The sequence below is a fragment of the Falco biarmicus genome, chromosome 2 (genome assembly GCF_023638135.1).
Source record: "Falco biarmicus isolate bFalBia1 chromosome 2, bFalBia1.pri, whole genome shotgun sequence".
NCBI lineage: Eukaryota > Metazoa > Chordata > Aves > Falconiformes > Falconidae > Falco > Falco biarmicus.
Window position 1 is genome coordinate 46109077 of NC_079289.1, and position 17814 is coordinate 46126890.

The following is a 17814-nucleotide window of genomic DNA, read 5'->3' on the forward strand; positions in this document are numbered from 1 at the left end:
TTTTGAACAAAACCAGAAGGATCCTGCAGTTTTAAGTCCCAGCTGCTTGAGAGCACCAGTATCAAACAGACCTTTGCTTACCTGAATACAAGACATGCTATTTTTCACCAAGACTAGATACTGCAAAACATTTCTTGCTTCCACTGAATTTCTATCCACCAGCATCTAATCTGAGAATGTAAGCAGAGACTGACAACATCCTTCACGTAATGAATAGCTCATCAGCATCTGCCACTGTGGATTTTACAACAGAAAGCCTATACAGATTAGCTTAATGCCTCCAGCATACTGATATGGAAAAAACAGCCTTCCAGGAACCAGATCACTTGCATTTTTAAGTGATCCTTCTGTGAATGGCTGAAGTCTTTGCTGAAGGATAAAATAACACCACCTTGTGCATATTCCTTGTTCCTCCAGACCATTTCAGTTCTGTTAACTGATTGAGAACCACATCATCCCGCTCAACTGCTGAGGTTTTTTTGCTTGTTTGCATAAAAAATAGCCCGAAGTTCATCTAGTGCATGTAATAAGCCTCACTCCTACTGAAGTAGGAGGAAGAATTTGTGGTGTTTACCATACTGTAATAGAGGAGTCCAGAATCCCCTTAATCAAGGAGAAAGACATGTCTGGTCAGGTGTGCAGAATTCAAAGTAGTTCAGCATTTTCAAGATGTTTTAAAATATAGTCTCACTACTAAAGCTTTACACTGCAACACAGAAGTCTCTGAAAGGGTAAGTCATCAATTGCTGCCCAGGAACTTCCATCATTGCTTCATCTGGCAATGAAGATGGCTCCCTCAGATGAAAATGAGAGTTCCTGCATTTTCCCTGACAGTTTTTGTTTTCATGGGCTCCCATACTAGCTAGGCTGCCTAAATATTACTTCCTTTTTTTTTTTTTTTTTTTTTTTTCCTTCTCTACTTTCTCTCCCAGAAACACAGTAAAGCATCCGTTACTGGATTCGGAAGATGATGGTCTTCCTGAAGTCAATACAGGCAATGTGACACACTGCATGACTGACATACCACTGACCTGGCTGGAGCTGGCCATCTGAGCACCACTGCGTCCCAACTGAGGTGGAACTCTGCATAAGGATTCCCTGTTTCCTTCTCTGAATCCCTTACTGTGAGGACAGAGGAGAGATCTCTACTTAAAGCTGGAAAAAGAAGTACATCAATGAGGAAATTATAATTTGAATGATGGTGCTAAACAGCAATATAGTACTATAGCCAGTTCTCATGCACAGGACATAGTCCAAATTTCTTCAAGGCTTTTTTCAGATACTCTAGGGTCTGTTGCAGAATGATACAAAGGTCAGTGCCAATTTGCTTGTACCTCCTCAGCTTCTAGGCCCGGTCAAGCATTATCCTTTGGCACAGGATGTTTCATGTTCTCTTCTAGGATCTCACTTGGAACTACATTTGGTCTCCATCCAGTTTCTGTCCAAATAAGCAACAGATGTGGGGTTTACTGACTGAAATTCTGAGAGATACAGCGGACAGCTCCGATGCCTTCAGAAAAGCCAAGTAACTTCATCAAAGTTGAAAATAGGAGACAGTAAGTTACCAGTACAAATGCCACTGCTGTTTGTACCTCTTCAGCCTTTAAGACAGAAATTTGCTTTATTCTAGTAGTGATTGAATTGCCAGCTAAAGCAGCTGTAGCTTGGAACAAGTATCCAAGAACTTCAAGGAATGAAAAACAGAGTACTCATCCGCGATATGGCTCCACCATAGGCAGAAACGCAGACTGCATTCACTAGTCCAATGCAAACTGACTACAGGTAATCTCCAGTTTAGAGACTACCATTAGGCACAAATATTTTCAATACAAAGTAAAACTTCCAGTAAATTTTCTTCCTTCCTTCCTTCCCTCTCCCCGTTTTGTTTAGTGAATCCAATGAAAGTTTTAAGATGATGAAGATTTCTTCAGAAACTTGACAAAAGAAATGATTTGGAAGTCTCCAAAGGGATTAGAAGGATTGAGGTTCAGTAATTTTGATCTACTGCTACAAGAGAAATGACAGAACTGAAGACAGGTCACGGATGCTTCACACTGTGTGCCTTTTATAAGGATAATGGGCATTACTGAACATACACAAAGCCTCAACGATTCCTACTATTCAATATCCTGTCTTACATGTTATATGGTATATGTATGTGCCCAAAGAATAACATTTCCTTTTATGGCAGGACACCCATTTTTTACTTTAGTGAGTATGTAAGATACTAAGAATGAGACACTAAGGGTGAGATTGAGCTTCACATTAAAGACACCTATATTTAATTATCTATGCTTTCACTGTAGTCAGTGGAGATCGAGCCCATGAAGTTTACACAGTTACTGAGAATACCTAAAGTAAATAAGGAGTGGGTGGTTAGTTAAATAGCTTTCCACACTGTTGACTTCTCTATTTCCATTGACCACAAGGAAAGCACATATCTCTCATGCTGACACCCAAAATAAATGTCTACAAAATGCAGTTGAGACCCAAATTTAAAGACTTAATTTTGGAGATTAATAATAAACAAAAATGAGATTTTATTGTAACTGAACTACTGTCAATTATGTAACAGAAACAGGTTAACCTAGGTTTAAACATCGTACTATTTGCATTACTGCTTATGTAGTATATTACAGAAATAATGAAATCTTAATGAGATTTCAATGTCATTCTCTCATATATGTAGGGAGAATTGAAGAAACGAAACCTTCTCAAAGCTACGCTAATAACTATGCACAGAAGCCTTCATGTATTAAACAAATTACTTAAAAAGTACAACAGTATTGTTACTGTATCTATATACATGGGTTATGGGGGATAAGAGCTTATCAACTTTATTTGGACAATATCCAAGTTTTCACACTTGCTAGCTACAGAGAAACAGAAATTTAGCCACTTTTTATGCAGCAGTACAGCAATACACAATCACATCCTTTAATTACCAGCTCACCTGGAATTAACATCACCATGTCCAAGTTGCCCATGCTGCCCATATCCAAATGTGTAAACATCACCATTCTCCATCAAAACCACTGAAAAACAAATGAAAAATGTTTCTGACGTATGCACATGTTAACATGGTACTGCACCAGTACTGGTTAGCCTTTCTGACCAGCACAGTTAACTAGTCCCTATTGAAACACTAAGAGATTTGTGTGGGATTCCACAACCCATCACAGCCAGCATCTCTACGCAGGGCTATGCCATGCCATGCAGATGTTTTCAAATGACAAAAATTGCTTAAAAGCTCTATTGTAACTCAATATGATACTTGATGATACTTTATGAATACATGATAATCCTTTTCACTATTGAAGGACAGTGTAGTAGGCTACAAAAATAATACCACACTCTTTTCAACCTTGAACACTCCCATCTACATCCTTAAAGAAAATTAAATAAAAAGCAGGGAAAACACATATGACAACATTAAAATAACCCCCCAAAATCATCAACAAAAATTCTATGCTATAATTAACATTGATTTATTTGTTTTTACCTGAATGGTGAAATCCACAACTGACTTGTACAGCCCGCAGTTCACAGTCAAACCGGACAGCCCCTGGTGGATAGGTTGTGATTTTGCTGGCATCCTTCTCACCTCTTTCTCCACTTCCGTCTATAAACAAAACTTACAATTACATCCCATGTTTTCTAGAAGAGTTATATTAGAAGAATGAATAGAACAAGAATAGTAAATAACTCCCCACCCCACCATCTGTAAGGCAACAGAAAGAACTCACAGAATAGTATGACAGACAGCTCAAAACGTGGCATCAAAGTAGATGTGAAAGATGACAGAAACTCTGTTTCTAAACCACCTACTACAAAGTTACACACTGGAAAATATCACATCCTTTAAAGCAGAGTCTCTCAAAGGGCAGACAAAAATGACTAGCAAGACAGGAAATTCAAATATCTGCAGAATTTAGCTTAATAAACATCACTTGTGTTCTTTATTAAGTAGCATTATGAAGTAGACAGAAAGCACTGTAGTTAAACTCAATAGGCATAGCCTGGTCTGTTTTTTCCAATTACTACTTGTTAAGGATTTTACTTTACTCCAACTTGGCCATATAGCCCTTGTTTTACATAACTTACAATTAATTATGCAGCTCATTTCTATCAATGCCAACATATTCACTACGAGGATGTCTGTTTTCTCTCTGTTTAAGATGAATTTTGAGACATTTTTTCTGTCATTTCTTTTAGTATGACATGCACTGTTGGTTCCTAAAGTCAAACTGCCCTCACATCAGAGAAAAGCACTGAAGTGTCAAATAAGTGCATTATTAGTAAACTTCTTGAAAGCCACTGTCTTCTCCAGAAATTAGAACATTTATGTCATCTAACAATTTCACTGTAATTAAACTATGTGGTCACAGGGTTGCAAAGGAAGGTGGTTTCTTTAGCAGGAAACCAACATGACAGAGAAAAAGACAATATGCTCATCACCATTAAAGCACCTATACTTGTGTAGAAAGGGGGCAATGAAAGCTCTAAAGAAAGTGCATCTTCACAATGAAAAATTTCATATATAACTTCAGTCACACTGTCTCTTGCATAAAGAAGTGAAAATACATGACGTGAAAAATAACTGCACAAAGTAGATTCCACATTAATTTTGTGCTAATTCTGACCACTTACTGTTTATTAACAAAATTGATACAGGGAAACAATTGCTGCTCAAAGCATTCAAGGTGCTGTTAATTTAGATCTATATTTATAATTTCTACACGTTTCCCTGTAGTGTAATGGTGAATAATCATTAGTGGAAGTCTGAACTCTGAGCATTCATTATTCACTATCTGCAGCATAGCACTTAAGAGACTTAAAAAACTTTAAAAATATAATTCTGACTTTATACATATTACTCAAACTTCCTTTCCTTTTTAATGCATGGAAACTGCTGATAAAGTCATTTCAATATTTTTATTATAAACCAGTTTTAAAAAAATCTTCCTGTTTTGGAAATAAAGCTGTTTTCTAGTGATGACTGAGTACAGTAATTATATGAATCTCCATGTAGTTTCCATCTGTAAAGGAACATTGTGTATTAAGTAATGCTTTTGAAGAATTAGGTTTAATAGCATAGGTAGAGTATCCCTTTCAAACTGTAGGTGCCCTTCATCAAAAAGAATTACACTTGCACTACATGTTGGATATGCGTGAAATGGAGACATGGTAAAGGAATTGTCTGGCTCTCAGAACTGCCATGGGATTTTTGAGGGTTTTCCGACATTAGGTTTTCTAATGTGTGTGTACTACGAGACCACACACACATTAGAAGAAATGTTTCTGAAGGTCTGTCTGCAGCTTTTTTTGTACTAACAACAAAATCAAAGCAACAGAACCACTATTTAACAACAACAAAACCCCTTGAAAATACAGTTCTGCCTTAACAGGCTTCTAGTATTTTAGTTAACAATTTGGCTATTTCTCAAATGCAGTACCTTTGAACTTTTTATGCCTACATTTGCATTGATCTCTACAAGCGAAAGGAATCAAGAGATAGTTCTAAGGGCTAATACTGCCACTAGAATTATTTACTCAGCAAGCAGCCTATTCACTGCTTCCCTCTTTCACATAAGCTTTTTGGACAGAAGCAGAAAAAAGCTAATTGTTCTGGAAGTCTACCTGTGGTCCCTTGTCACCCTTCCTGCCTCAGTCATTGAGAACTGTAATGAAAAATGTAAGCTCTCCCACTGTGCAAACACACTTGAACAGTCATCTGCCAGGAATGCACACATCTGCTAAGTATGTCTGGTGGCTGCATGCACTTCCTAGAATGAAATGAACTCAACACACAGCAACCACGTCACCTATGCACCATCATATTAACAAAATACAGCAGAAGTTGTATTCTGGTCACGTAATGGCATCATATCAAGTGATCTGCAGGTACCTGAACAGGTACATGTGCATTCCCTGCTTCATCATAAGAAAAACATACTGGTCATAAGTGCTTCAACAACTACTAGTAAATAGTTGAGGACTGCTGTTTTCACAAATGATAAATATGTGATACTGTTTTTTTAAAAAAAGATTATTCTAGATATATCCCCTTTTTTTCTGAAGTTGCAAATGAAAGCATAGCATCATATTACCCTTAAGGAAACACAAAATACTATTGTGCAAGATGTAAAGACAAGTACACTCACATGAAATACATTTTGCAATTCCTTATCTGAGAAATAAATCTATTTTAAATGAAAAAGATTTACAGAGTTGGCATTTTCAAATTTCAAAGTAACTTCTCAAGCTTTTAAGAATGCAGGAATGGAAGCAACTGTCTTTCATACATATCCTTGCTTAAGTGTGAAATTTGCAAACAAAATGGAACTCCTCTCAGCCTTCTTTCATGGTTAGTAATGGTCTCATGAGTTTTGAATCAGCTGGATCTTCAACTTGATAAACACTCTAAATTAATTTATGTGTGCGAAGTGTAAAACCCTCGTCACTAAAAAAAGTAAGATTCAGCTAGCATTGTTTAGGGGGAAAAAAATTCTTTTGACTAAAATATACAAAGCTAAATAGAATATCACTACTTCCTTTTACAGCAATACTAATGGGCTATACTGCTTATCTGTATACTCCATCACATGGCCAATGCATACCACATTTTTCTAGCAGCACTGGCCAGGAGAACAAAGCTCTACAAGCTCTTACAATTAGAGATAAGGCTGCAAATAAACTGGGTCATCCCCTTTCCTTTCCCTACTTTCCCAGAGTCAAAATTTTTTTAGGTACGAGGGTGAAAGGTAGATGCAGAAAGCTTATTTGCACGTGTCTCAAGGAACAATTGCAGAACTATGGAGATACATGCTTTTTTTTCTTACAAACAATTGTGAACGTATTCATTTCATTAAAAGTAGTGTCAAAACAGCTGTTCCTAAAACGGAAGCATAAAAAGACTACTGAAGCAGAAACTTTTCTGGCTGAATGAATGGAATCTTGTAAGCAGAGCAAGTTAATACTTCAAATGTTACCCAACTGGACTCCCACTGATCAAAAAGTTTGACTCTTCCATCTCTCTGAGATAGAAGACAGCACCAAGCAAAAACTCCAAAATGTTTCCTGCTGTCAACACTGGGGGTTGGTCTCCATGAACCACTTCACAATCATGGGTTTTCATCTTGGTTATCTAGTACAGTTGGGGAAGGAAAGTGGAATAATTGGAAATACAACAATTAACCGCTCCCCACCACTCCATTTTCCTTAGAAAATTCTTTAACTCCTGAAGACAATTTTTTCCTTCTGTGGAACATGGTCAAAAGTTCTCTTGGCTGATATTACTAGCACAAAAAAAGCCGCTTTCCAGAAATGAAGAAAAAAGCTCCTTCAATCCTAACAGCAAAGGAAATCATAAGCTACAAATGAGAGTTCTGCTGGCAAAAAACCCAAATCCAAACCAACACTGTTACAGAATTGCATCTCGGACCCTTGGTGCAGACTTGAGGAAAAACCTTTTATTAGTGTTCCTCAGCTGGTGATGAACTTCTTTTTCTGTGATGAGATTTTTTTTTTTTTTTTTGTCACTGACCATCTCTGCAGGAGGGAAAGGTGTTTCTAAAGATATTAAATGCATTTCTTCTCCCCACAGATGAAAAGCCTAATGCAGTATGACCGTAGACAAAAATTCTTAGAATAATTGTCTTTTTAGACCACATCATTTGCCAACAAATCTTCGTTCAGTTCAGCAGTGATTACCCAAATAAAGCGTATCAGACAAGTTACTGGTTAGTATTTGCGACGTTCAACCCTCACAGGATTTTCTGAATGCCTTTAGTATCATCTATAGGCTTTATAAACATTTTATAAACATTTATAAACCAGTTTATTACTTGAACAAATCAGCCTATGGCTGCAGAAACCTACTTCTGGCTGTGAAAATCATCTGTCATATGAGGGCAGAAAAAAAAGTAAGCCTGTTGGATGACTGAGAGGTTAATAAAGAGTTTACTTGACATATAGGTGACATTCGATATGCTGAATCACAAGTGTGTAACACTTAGGATAATGTGACCAAAAACTTGTATTCTTATTACAAACAGTAATAACTGTGTCCTGAATTTCTGTACCAGTATTGGCTTACCTGTTCAGCTCAGCCAAAAAGTAAATGCAAACAGGAATTTACCAGCCAAGTAAATTATTCCATAATCTGACCTGAATGCAAGTAAAACTGCAATACTGAGCAATGGCAAAACACATCCATGTTCTCCATGTACTTATTTTTCTATGCTATATGAATACAACAAAAAGAGAAGCGTATTTGACTGAATGTGAGTTCTTGGCTATTTTCTGTGATCCAGATAGCTGCCAAATAGAAATGTATGTTTTGGAGGAGTAGAAAGATCTGCCTGTCTCCTTTTTCCAGCAGAGGACAGAAACCAGGAAAGCTGCTTTCAATGTTGTCTTCCCAGATTAGGTATTCAGCTTTAATTCACAGGCGGACGAAAAGGCATACATTTATGAGTTACCTTATTCTGGTATGGTATGACAGATGATAAGGCAGTCTGAATGGAGAGACATAACTAATAGTAGCAGAAAAGTTACAAAGAAAGTAAAGTTTTTCATTAATAATTGTTATTAACAAATAAATATTTCTTGTCATGATAACATATGACTCAAATTCCAAGAAAGTTCTCATCTAAATTTCTCCTTATTGATGGCAGCATGTAAAAACCTTGCAAAGAAAAAGTGGCTCTGAAACATTTTTGGTGCAACTTTTATCTTCTTAAGCAAAGTGCAAAAAGTCTTAAGCAACACGTGTTTGGAACTTCTTTAGGAACACTTAGCACACAAAAACAAGTCTACCAGGTTATAGAAATGTCAATATGGAACATATAAAGACTCCAGTATCATTCATTTCTATTATGTCTTAGATGTAGATTTTTCAGTCAGCTGTTTTTCTCCAATGAGTGCTTTAAACTACTTTATCCTTCAGACAACTATTTTACAGTTAAAAAATAAGTTACAAGTAAATTCTCTTGAACACCTGATAATTTTGTATTAGAATTTGAAAAACGGTTGTTATATAGCTTGTTCCATCTTCAGCTCCATCTAGCCTTTGACCTTTTGAGGATATTTGGTTTCATACAGTTTGGAATATTTTTTTCGTTGCCACTATTCACAAATACAGGAAACAAGTGGCATTTGCTTGCAGAATCTTAAGTGACTCAATTAACTTAGTTTTTATTGCTACTCAGTTAATTTCTAGAGTTGTGAAAATTCTAGACTTTCAATAATCTTTTTTTTTTCTCAGATTCCCAGTGACGAAGTCCACAGGGACTGGAGATGCAGATTGGGAACTCAGTACCTCATTAAAGAATGAGGATGAAGCACAGGCTCATTTTTCTTCTTAGTGTCAAAGCATTCCATGAATGCCAAGAAGGTGGTACCTACTCTTTTCTATTTATACTTGCGATAGAGACACATAGACCAAAAAGATTATGATTATGCTTAATATGCATTTTTTGTAATAACAAGGATCTTGATACACAGACCCTATAAATGTGAAATGAATAGGTTACAATGGCAAGCTTTGCAGAAAACGAGCATTTTGATGAAGGAGTTTTCAATTGGACAATTCAACAGAAGAATTCCACAAGTGGAAAACAATGTTGATTTGATAATATCTACAAGTACATATCAAATACACTTTTAAAATTAGGTCATAATTGTGAGTTCTGAAGAAGCTGTTCACATTCAAGCTTAAATATCATTATCAAGAGAGGTTCTTCAGCTGCAAATGGAGAAGCAGGAACAGGTACCAGCAAGTTTAGTACTGGCCTCATCAATACGACCACTTGATATAAAGTTTTCTTGCCTGAAGATCTTGAAGGTCTGGTTGGTGTGAAGAGTTACAAGACTACTTGAGCAGAAAGATCTGAAGTAAGAATGCCAGTTTGGAAAGCATCATATTCAAAGGTAAACCAAAAGAATGTGCTGATCTCAATGTTACTGTCCTTCTACTGAAGTCAACATCCCTGCCTCAGATTGCCTGATTGTTGCTTTTACATTCTATGCATAGTAAAAGAGGCATGCCTTTTAAGGTGAGGTATACTACTTATCTTTTTCAAGATTCCCACCTTTCCTACTACTTTGATAACAGCCCACTTCACCAGTTTTCCGTTTTCCCTTGGAAGCTCTTCCAGAAGTTAAGGGGCATTTCTAGTTTCTAGTGGAATGTATGGTTGTCTTTTGAGAAACAATCTTCTGAGGCAGAGACAGGCCTCAAAGTTTACTGTAAAGATGTTACAACCTTCCTTAGCTATTTAGCATGAGCCACAAAAGAACTAAAATAAACTGAATGTTTCTTCACATATACCCTTCCTCAAGGAAAAATAAATATTCAGTTCTACAGGGCATATCTGACAAAATCTTTCAGCAAAATACAGACCTTCGCACTGTTCTTACAACTCTGAGAAGCCATGTAAACCTCAAACTGACACTAATGAGTATACCTCTTGTAAGGAGATACTTGAGCTGAAGTGAGCTCCAACTACTACCACATGCTGGAAAAGTACAGATGTAGGCAGGATGATCATACTCCTTTATGCACTCGCCCATGAGGTCAAGGCTTGCAAGCAGTACAACTAGCAGTAGTATCCAGCTCAAGAATACTGGTCACCAATGAGTATTGTCGTTGACAGCATTCAGGTTCTGTATGTTTTGTCTTTCAGCATGCAATCTCTCCCAGGGAGATTATGATAGGTTATTCTATTTAATCTATCATGATTTAAAGCACAGATAATATCTTTTCCAAACAGATTGAATATATGTTACGCAAATACAAAGGACCAGATTCTGCTTTCATTTCCATAAAATACTTAAGATGATTTCATGATCCAGCATGTTCGTAACTAGGTAGGCCTATCACTCACACACTGATATTGCATCCATAAAGGCTTCAAACTGTCATACCATTTGTTTGCACACATGCCAAATACTATCACTAACTTCCATTAATTCAACCTAAATGCCATTTTAACAATTCATATTTAGCTATTCATTAGAAAATAGGTGAAATGTTCCGGGCCCTCACCATTTTATGAGCTTTCTACTTACTTTGATCAGGTCTGTAATCTACATTCTATATATTTTTATAGGTAAATACATATGTACAGACACATTTATATAAAGATATATATAGAATCTATGATCAGATTTGATACAGCTCAATTTTAATAAATTTAGCTGAAATTTTTAGTAATACCCTATCTCTTCCTAGAAAAAAGAAATCACTTATATCTGAACAAATTACACATTTAGAAATTCAAGGTATAATGAATTGGCTTTCCAGACATACAAAACCATCAGAAATATCAAAGATACCTCCTAACTTACATTCTGCAAAAAATGTTTAACTCAAGAATATTGCAGCATAAAACCTGTACTTTTGATTTGTATTTCCCCTATTCAAAGCTAGTAAAAAAGGAGGTGTTGATTACATTGGTTTAAATATTTCATTTCTAAAAAAGCCTTGTTAAAAGATAACATACCTATGAAAATTTTTATGCTAGAATTAACAAGTCTGGAATTGATATGTTAAAGCAATCACCCCAGATATACAACACAAAGGTTCAAAAAAAACCCACAAATGCAATGCAACAGTCTGAGTTGCTGGAAGGTGTTAAAGTTTCCTAGGGTAAAATTAAAGAGCCTTAGGAAGGAGACAGTGTTAGAAATGAGAAAAGACATACAGAAAGACAATGCATGTTTCATAAAAAAAAAAACCCAAAAAACACAAAGATGATGCAGACTACCAAACGTTTACACTGTAAAAAAAAGGTTAACATTTAAATGTGTTTTCTTTCTCCTCAGGTAACAAGATACTAACAAGAAGAAAGGCAGAACCCATTTTGTGCAGTTCTTTGAAAAGACAGATTCAGTGCATGGAAGAAGTGACTGGGAAGATGGGCTTATTTCCACCCTAGCCAATAACGAAGACCAAATACCTTTGTGCTTGTCCCGTTTATGCTTTAGCTGTGCTGGATGGGGTCTGATTCTGGCTAGAGCCTGTTCTCGATGGTTCATAAAAATAGGACCAGGAAATACAAGGGGGCCTGAGGAGAAACATTTTGCACATGCATAGGAAAGCTCACAAAAAAGGAAACAGTGTGTTAAACAAAATTCAAATTAAAAACAATGAAAAAAATAATAATAATTATATAATTTTGTTTTCCTAAATTCAAAAGACCCTAAATAAGAAAGTTGCCATTTCTTGATAATAAGACCAAAATATTATGCAAAGAAACAATAAATATCCCATAGTGACAGTTTTACCTAAAATTGTAAGTATGCAACTACACTCCAAGCAATGGAAACAGAACAGGCTTGCACTGGAGTAAAATTTGATTGTCAGTATCCATTACTGTCTTTAATAGTTAAAAAGATTAATTATCAAGCTTTACATCCTACAATATTACATTCAAAATACTAATTTGAAACAGTATCATCATATCAATGCTGAATTTAAAAAACATAACGATCCAAGTGTTTGTAATTACCATAATTAAAATGCCGAGTTCTCACAAAGAAAACAGCTACCCAAAACCACTTGTTCCATGGAAAATTATGCAAATCATATGACTTTTTTGAAATCTATTTTTTAAATATTTCCCATCTATGTAAAGATCTTCAAGAGAAGATTTGTATTTGAAGAAAGCAATGATTTATGTATTTAAAATTTTCTCCAGGCTACCTTTTCTATTTAAAATCTAGAACCAAGCAGTGCTGTATCAAGTTTAATTAAGGCTGATTACATGTAGATCATGGACCAGCAATTTGTTCCTTGAATCTGTATTTTTCCTCCATTTTCAAGGTTAAGCATGCCACCAAGAATTTCTTCGGAGGCATCTTTCTTCAAGAAGTCTCACTTTCAATGGAAACTATGAACCAGGAGCAGCTACTTCTGCCAAGTGCTATTCCATGGGTTCCCAGACCCAGTCCTTTCATGGATTAAAACAAAAAACAAACAGACAAACAAAAAAGCCCAAACCAACCAGAAAACCCAATATAAAACCCCAAAAAACTCCCACAACCCAAAACCCCAAATTAGGCTTTATGTCATGTTATAAACAGCTTTGAAACCTTGAAAACAAGTATCCCTCCTCTTCCCCCAAAATCATTATTGATACTCCATTTCCTCAGCTGAACTTTATTAACAAATTCATGTAGGCTACTTCTCATAAATGCCCATTCTCTTAGGTTTCCTGCTGTCAGCTTTAGACCACTAGTTCCTTCAACTTATAGTAGACAGTATGGAAAGAAATTTAAGTGGAAGTCAGGCCAATTCTGCCTAGCTTTAGAGCCTTCAGATGAAGAAACTTGCCTTCACACACAGAAGTTCACAAATTTTAGCATTAACTTAAAAAACAAAATTAAAAATGGCCCCAAAAACTCATTAATCATGTATGTTTCTACACACAGCATAGATATTTTGTTTGGTTCTGTTGTATTTCTCTGGACTCTCTTAATCCCATATAGGTCCCCTTGTTAATTAAGAACTCCTGGCAATCAAGGATCATCATTTGCTTTTTCTTTATCTTCATCTTTCAGGTTTTCCCTTTAGCTGTTTTACTATTGCTCCCAGTTTTCAGCCTCCTCTCAGCTGAAGCTTCCATTTAATAGATACATTTTTGGTAAAGACTACTTTCTGCCTGTCCACTTGCTGTTTTTAATATCCTACTTCCCAGAGTTTAGACTTACACAAAAAATTATACCACACTTTCCCTCTTTCCAAGTTGGAGGAGAGATACTAAGGAGTATACTGAGGCAGACCAGGAAAAGGCAAGAAAGGAGAGAGACACAAATAACAAGCAGATTATGAAAGCTAAAGATGTTTGAAGGACAAAAGATATAGAGGGAAGCTGGATGAAGAACAGGAGAAAATAATAAAAATAAATAATAATAAAAAAAAAAAACCACGAAAACACTTGCTTACTGAGAAGTTCCTGTTGAAATTAAAAGCCTGAGAAATAGAGAATGGACAGGATAATATGACAAAAGCAAAAGTGAAACTCAGATTAGAAAAGTTGTAAAGACAGATGCAAGGACTGCAAAGAGTACAGCATGAAGTGTGTAGATCTAAGATATTTGTGGGAGATCAAACATAAGAAGTGATCTCTAGATAACTTAGGCAAACAATTCAGAAGTTATAGAAAATGCCTGCACAACAAACAGATCAGGGGATGAGAGACAGCTCTGAAAGCAGCCTTTGGCATTTTAGCGCTCAGAGCAAAGATGGCAAAAGCATAAGAGAATTTCAGGAGGACAGAAGGAAATTAAGTACGTCAGGGTGAGTAAAAGAAATACAGGATATCTGGAAGACAGAGAATATCTAGGAAGCAGGAAATGCTGTCAGCTGCCAGCTCCAGCATTGTGCTCGCACACAGATGCCTTTAGTTGTCAAGCCAGTCATGAATTACACTCCCCTGGTCTAGATGACATTTCTGTAGCAGTATCTGACTTTCTGACCAAAGCAGGATTTATCTTTGTCTCTGGATATTCCTATATACGCTACATTCCCACCTATTATGGAAAGAACCTGAATCCAAAAGAAAGCTTAATGCAATATATATCAATTTCATAGTAATTTATATCCAATCCATGTAACACAAGTCTGTCATTCTCTTTGGCTTTTTATACATGCTAAATCTGTAACATGATCATAATGTAATAAATATCTACAATTCAACTACATTGCAATGCATGTTTAGTCATGCACTGGGAAAATGTAAAGTACCTCCTCTCTCTCCAAAATACCACCACAGGAAACAACACATTAGAACAACTCATATAGACCATATCTGCTCTCTGCTTACATCTGAGGTTGCCTATATAAAGGGAGCAGAGTTTAAGTACTATAAATTATTCTGGTGGAACAACTCAGCCATGCTTTGGACATTTCCTTTATTTTGTTAAAAAATGCCTAAAGAGCATAATTTGAAAAACTCTTCTAGAAGCCTCTAACATAGATCTACATGGGGAATAACAACCTATCGCTATTCTTAGTTATTTTAGTAGCTCAAGTTAAAGAGATAAGCAAAGGAGAGTCACTGTTAGACTGTAGTGCTGTTATTTTAAAGGAATTGCTATATAATGTAAAATGACATTCACTCTCTCCCTTTATTCTTTATAGAATGCTTTCCCATAGTTAACCTGAGAGGTTAAACATCCATAGCCTAGGAAATGTCAAGATTAGCTTTTTTTTCTCGGTCCTGCAGGATCCAGGCCTTTTAAAATGGACTTTGTCTGGCAGTGAATTAAGAGCATGAAGGAAAAAAATGCTTACCTACAAAAATAATTTAATATTCTAGAAAATTACAATGGATTTATTAAATAATGCAGTGGACTACAGGAAAATGTACACAATTACTATCATCCTGCATGCATTGCTTTTGCATTCTTGGCTGTCTAAGCACTTAGGCAAAACTATCTAAGAGCTTACTGTTTGATTTGACATTTTGATTTTTTCTAGTAACTTTCCCTAAATAAACACTATTCAGCAAGCTGTGATTACAGAATACTGAAATCTATGATCTCAAATGGTGACTTCTACATCAGTGCACTGAATTTAGCAGGCTACCTGAAAAAATAGTACACGACCACAAAACTGAAGATCATATCATGAAGAAGAACACACATGAGCAGCGTAACTTAAGGTTGCACAGGGAAGTCCTAGGTTGGATGGTACTTTCTGTTGTAAAAACCTACTTTTTGGCTTCTGGAATACTTGTAAGAAATATTCACAGACAATGTCACTGTGCTGTGCAGGCACTAAGGTTAATTGCAGTTTGCTTAATTTGTTCAAAACAATGAAAATAAAACCAGGACACATGCCTCTTCCTGTGTTTTTAAAACTCTTTTCTATTGACACTTAAAAATTGTACAAATCAGACATGAAACAAAAATTTTTAGGGCTTCTTATAGGGGGAAAAGGAGATGCAGGCTAGCCAAAGGGCAATTTGGGGATGATAGAGAATGGGATGGAAATAATGATTTATGATAATCTTAACTTTGACACCTCTTCCCTTCTGAATACTTGACTTTCTCTATATTGTTAAATAAATGTGAAAGATGTATTTCTGTATATAAACACATAAGGTAACTTAAAACAGTAACTATAAACCAGAACTGTTCTCATTGAGTCTACTGCAAATCTGAGTTCTGAAACTATAATATAAATACCTCTACTTTAAAAATCAATTTTATTAACAATAATCACCTCTTTCAGACAATAATCACAAACTCAAGTACAACAATGTAATTTCACAGAACCATACCTACTGGTCATTAAGGACAAAAACCTACAGCCTTCTCTTGAAAGCATTCTTAAACAGAAAGTCATGTATGGGTCTGAGATTGTTTTGTTTCAAGTAGAAAGATTTGATTTTTTTTGGTTTGTTTAAAGAACTTTGAAACAAATATAACCTCCAGGTCCTGAAAGCAACAAAATAAATATGTAACTAAACTATAAAAAGAAGCTGTGCTAATATTTAATGAAAAATACTGTATTTGAATAGATAGTTCTGCTGTATATTTAGGTATATGTTCAGCAACGAACAAAGAATAGTGTTACTGACAAACTGATTCCAAGCCCATAGTGGCTTGGACAGATGTTAAACACTTTTATATATTACTCAACCTACTATGGTAAAACTGAACTAACCGAATCAGTTACACTTCAGAAAAATCAAAAATTGCCCAAATATACGCAGACTCAGATAACATTGTCTCAAAACACAGCAGCTTTCACTAAAATCAATCAATCTCCTGTGGGTTCTTTTGTTGTTCAAAATAGAATAAGATTGATGGAAAATAATTTTCCTGTTCTCTAAGGGCATCAAAAGCTAAAACTTGGTTAATTACACACCAAATCTCTATCTCTGTAATGATCATCTAAAAGTAGGTTTTTACATCATAGGCTGAGAAAGGGAAGTAGTGAAATACCAGTGAAGCACAAGACCATTTATTATCACCATAGTAAGAGCTATGTCTGTGGTTTTTTAGCTTATTAGGTAAATGTATTTTGTTTAAAAAGCTATTTTCAAATTCTTGCAGCTTTCTGAAAAAAAAATTTACCTTTAAGCAGTAAGTTAAAATATTTGACTACTTCTAAATTCTAAAGTGAAACATCCATCAATAATTATGTAGAGGTATTATGATATAGCATAGATGCTGTGATGAATACAGCTGGCTTTATTTCTCAAAAGGTCATACACCACACTGAAAAATGTGGAATTGATTTTGAGCCTTCTTCACTGCTCTTGTCAAGCCATTAAGCTAGAAGCAGAAAGGAGCAGCTGGAAGAAGTAGTTCTACCACTACCACAGAAAAGAAGCAAAACTGGTCACCTGAACACACTGTACTTTATGAACTGGAAAGAGTAAAGAAATATAACCAATATCAAGAAACTCTTAAGTTCTTTGAAATAATAGATTTATTATCCCAAACTGAAAAATATTTTCCACAGTTAATTTTAAGAATCTAATATTGATCCTAATATGGATCTAACTAAGGATCAAATATTTAAGGATCAAACCATTCTATGATTCTTGACTCTCAAAAACTATACATGCTTTGTTTCTTACTGATCTGGCATAAAAGAACAAAAGCCGCACATTAAAACACTACAACCCAGAAATCATAAACCTGACAAAAAACCCACTGTGTACCTGAAGGAAAGACCCTAACAGAGCTAGTCTGGCCTTTAACTGACTGAGCAATGCTTTCAGAGAAGTAAAAGGTTGGAATCTTTCTTTGGATCTCTAAATAGCTATTTCATTAATAAGGATTTGTTCAGTT

The 17814-nt window shown here is 35.6% G+C and overlaps 1 protein-coding gene across 21 annotated transcripts in view; it reads right to left on the reverse strand.

Annotated features, from left to right (window-relative positions):
• The window catches only part of MYCBP2 (MYC binding protein 2), a 200572-nt gene that overhangs the window by 117497 nt on the left and 65261 nt on the right, over window positions 1-17814 (reverse strand). For 19 of the 21 annotated variants that reach the window (XM_056329566.1, XM_056329571.1, XM_056329556.1 and 16 more), the window contains exons 18-20: window positions 11964-12071; window positions 3503-3622; window positions 2954-3035 (exon numbers count right to left, since the gene is read on the reverse strand). In XM_056329566.1, the coding sequence (XP_056185541.1) occupies window positions 2954-3035; window positions 3503-3622; window positions 11964-12071 (310 nt within the window). Of the gene's footprint in view, window positions 1-2953; window positions 3036-3502; window positions 3623-11963; window positions 12072-17814 lie in introns of those variants that run through there. The other 2 variants (XM_056329559.1, XM_056329569.1) reach the window with 2 other exon arrangements.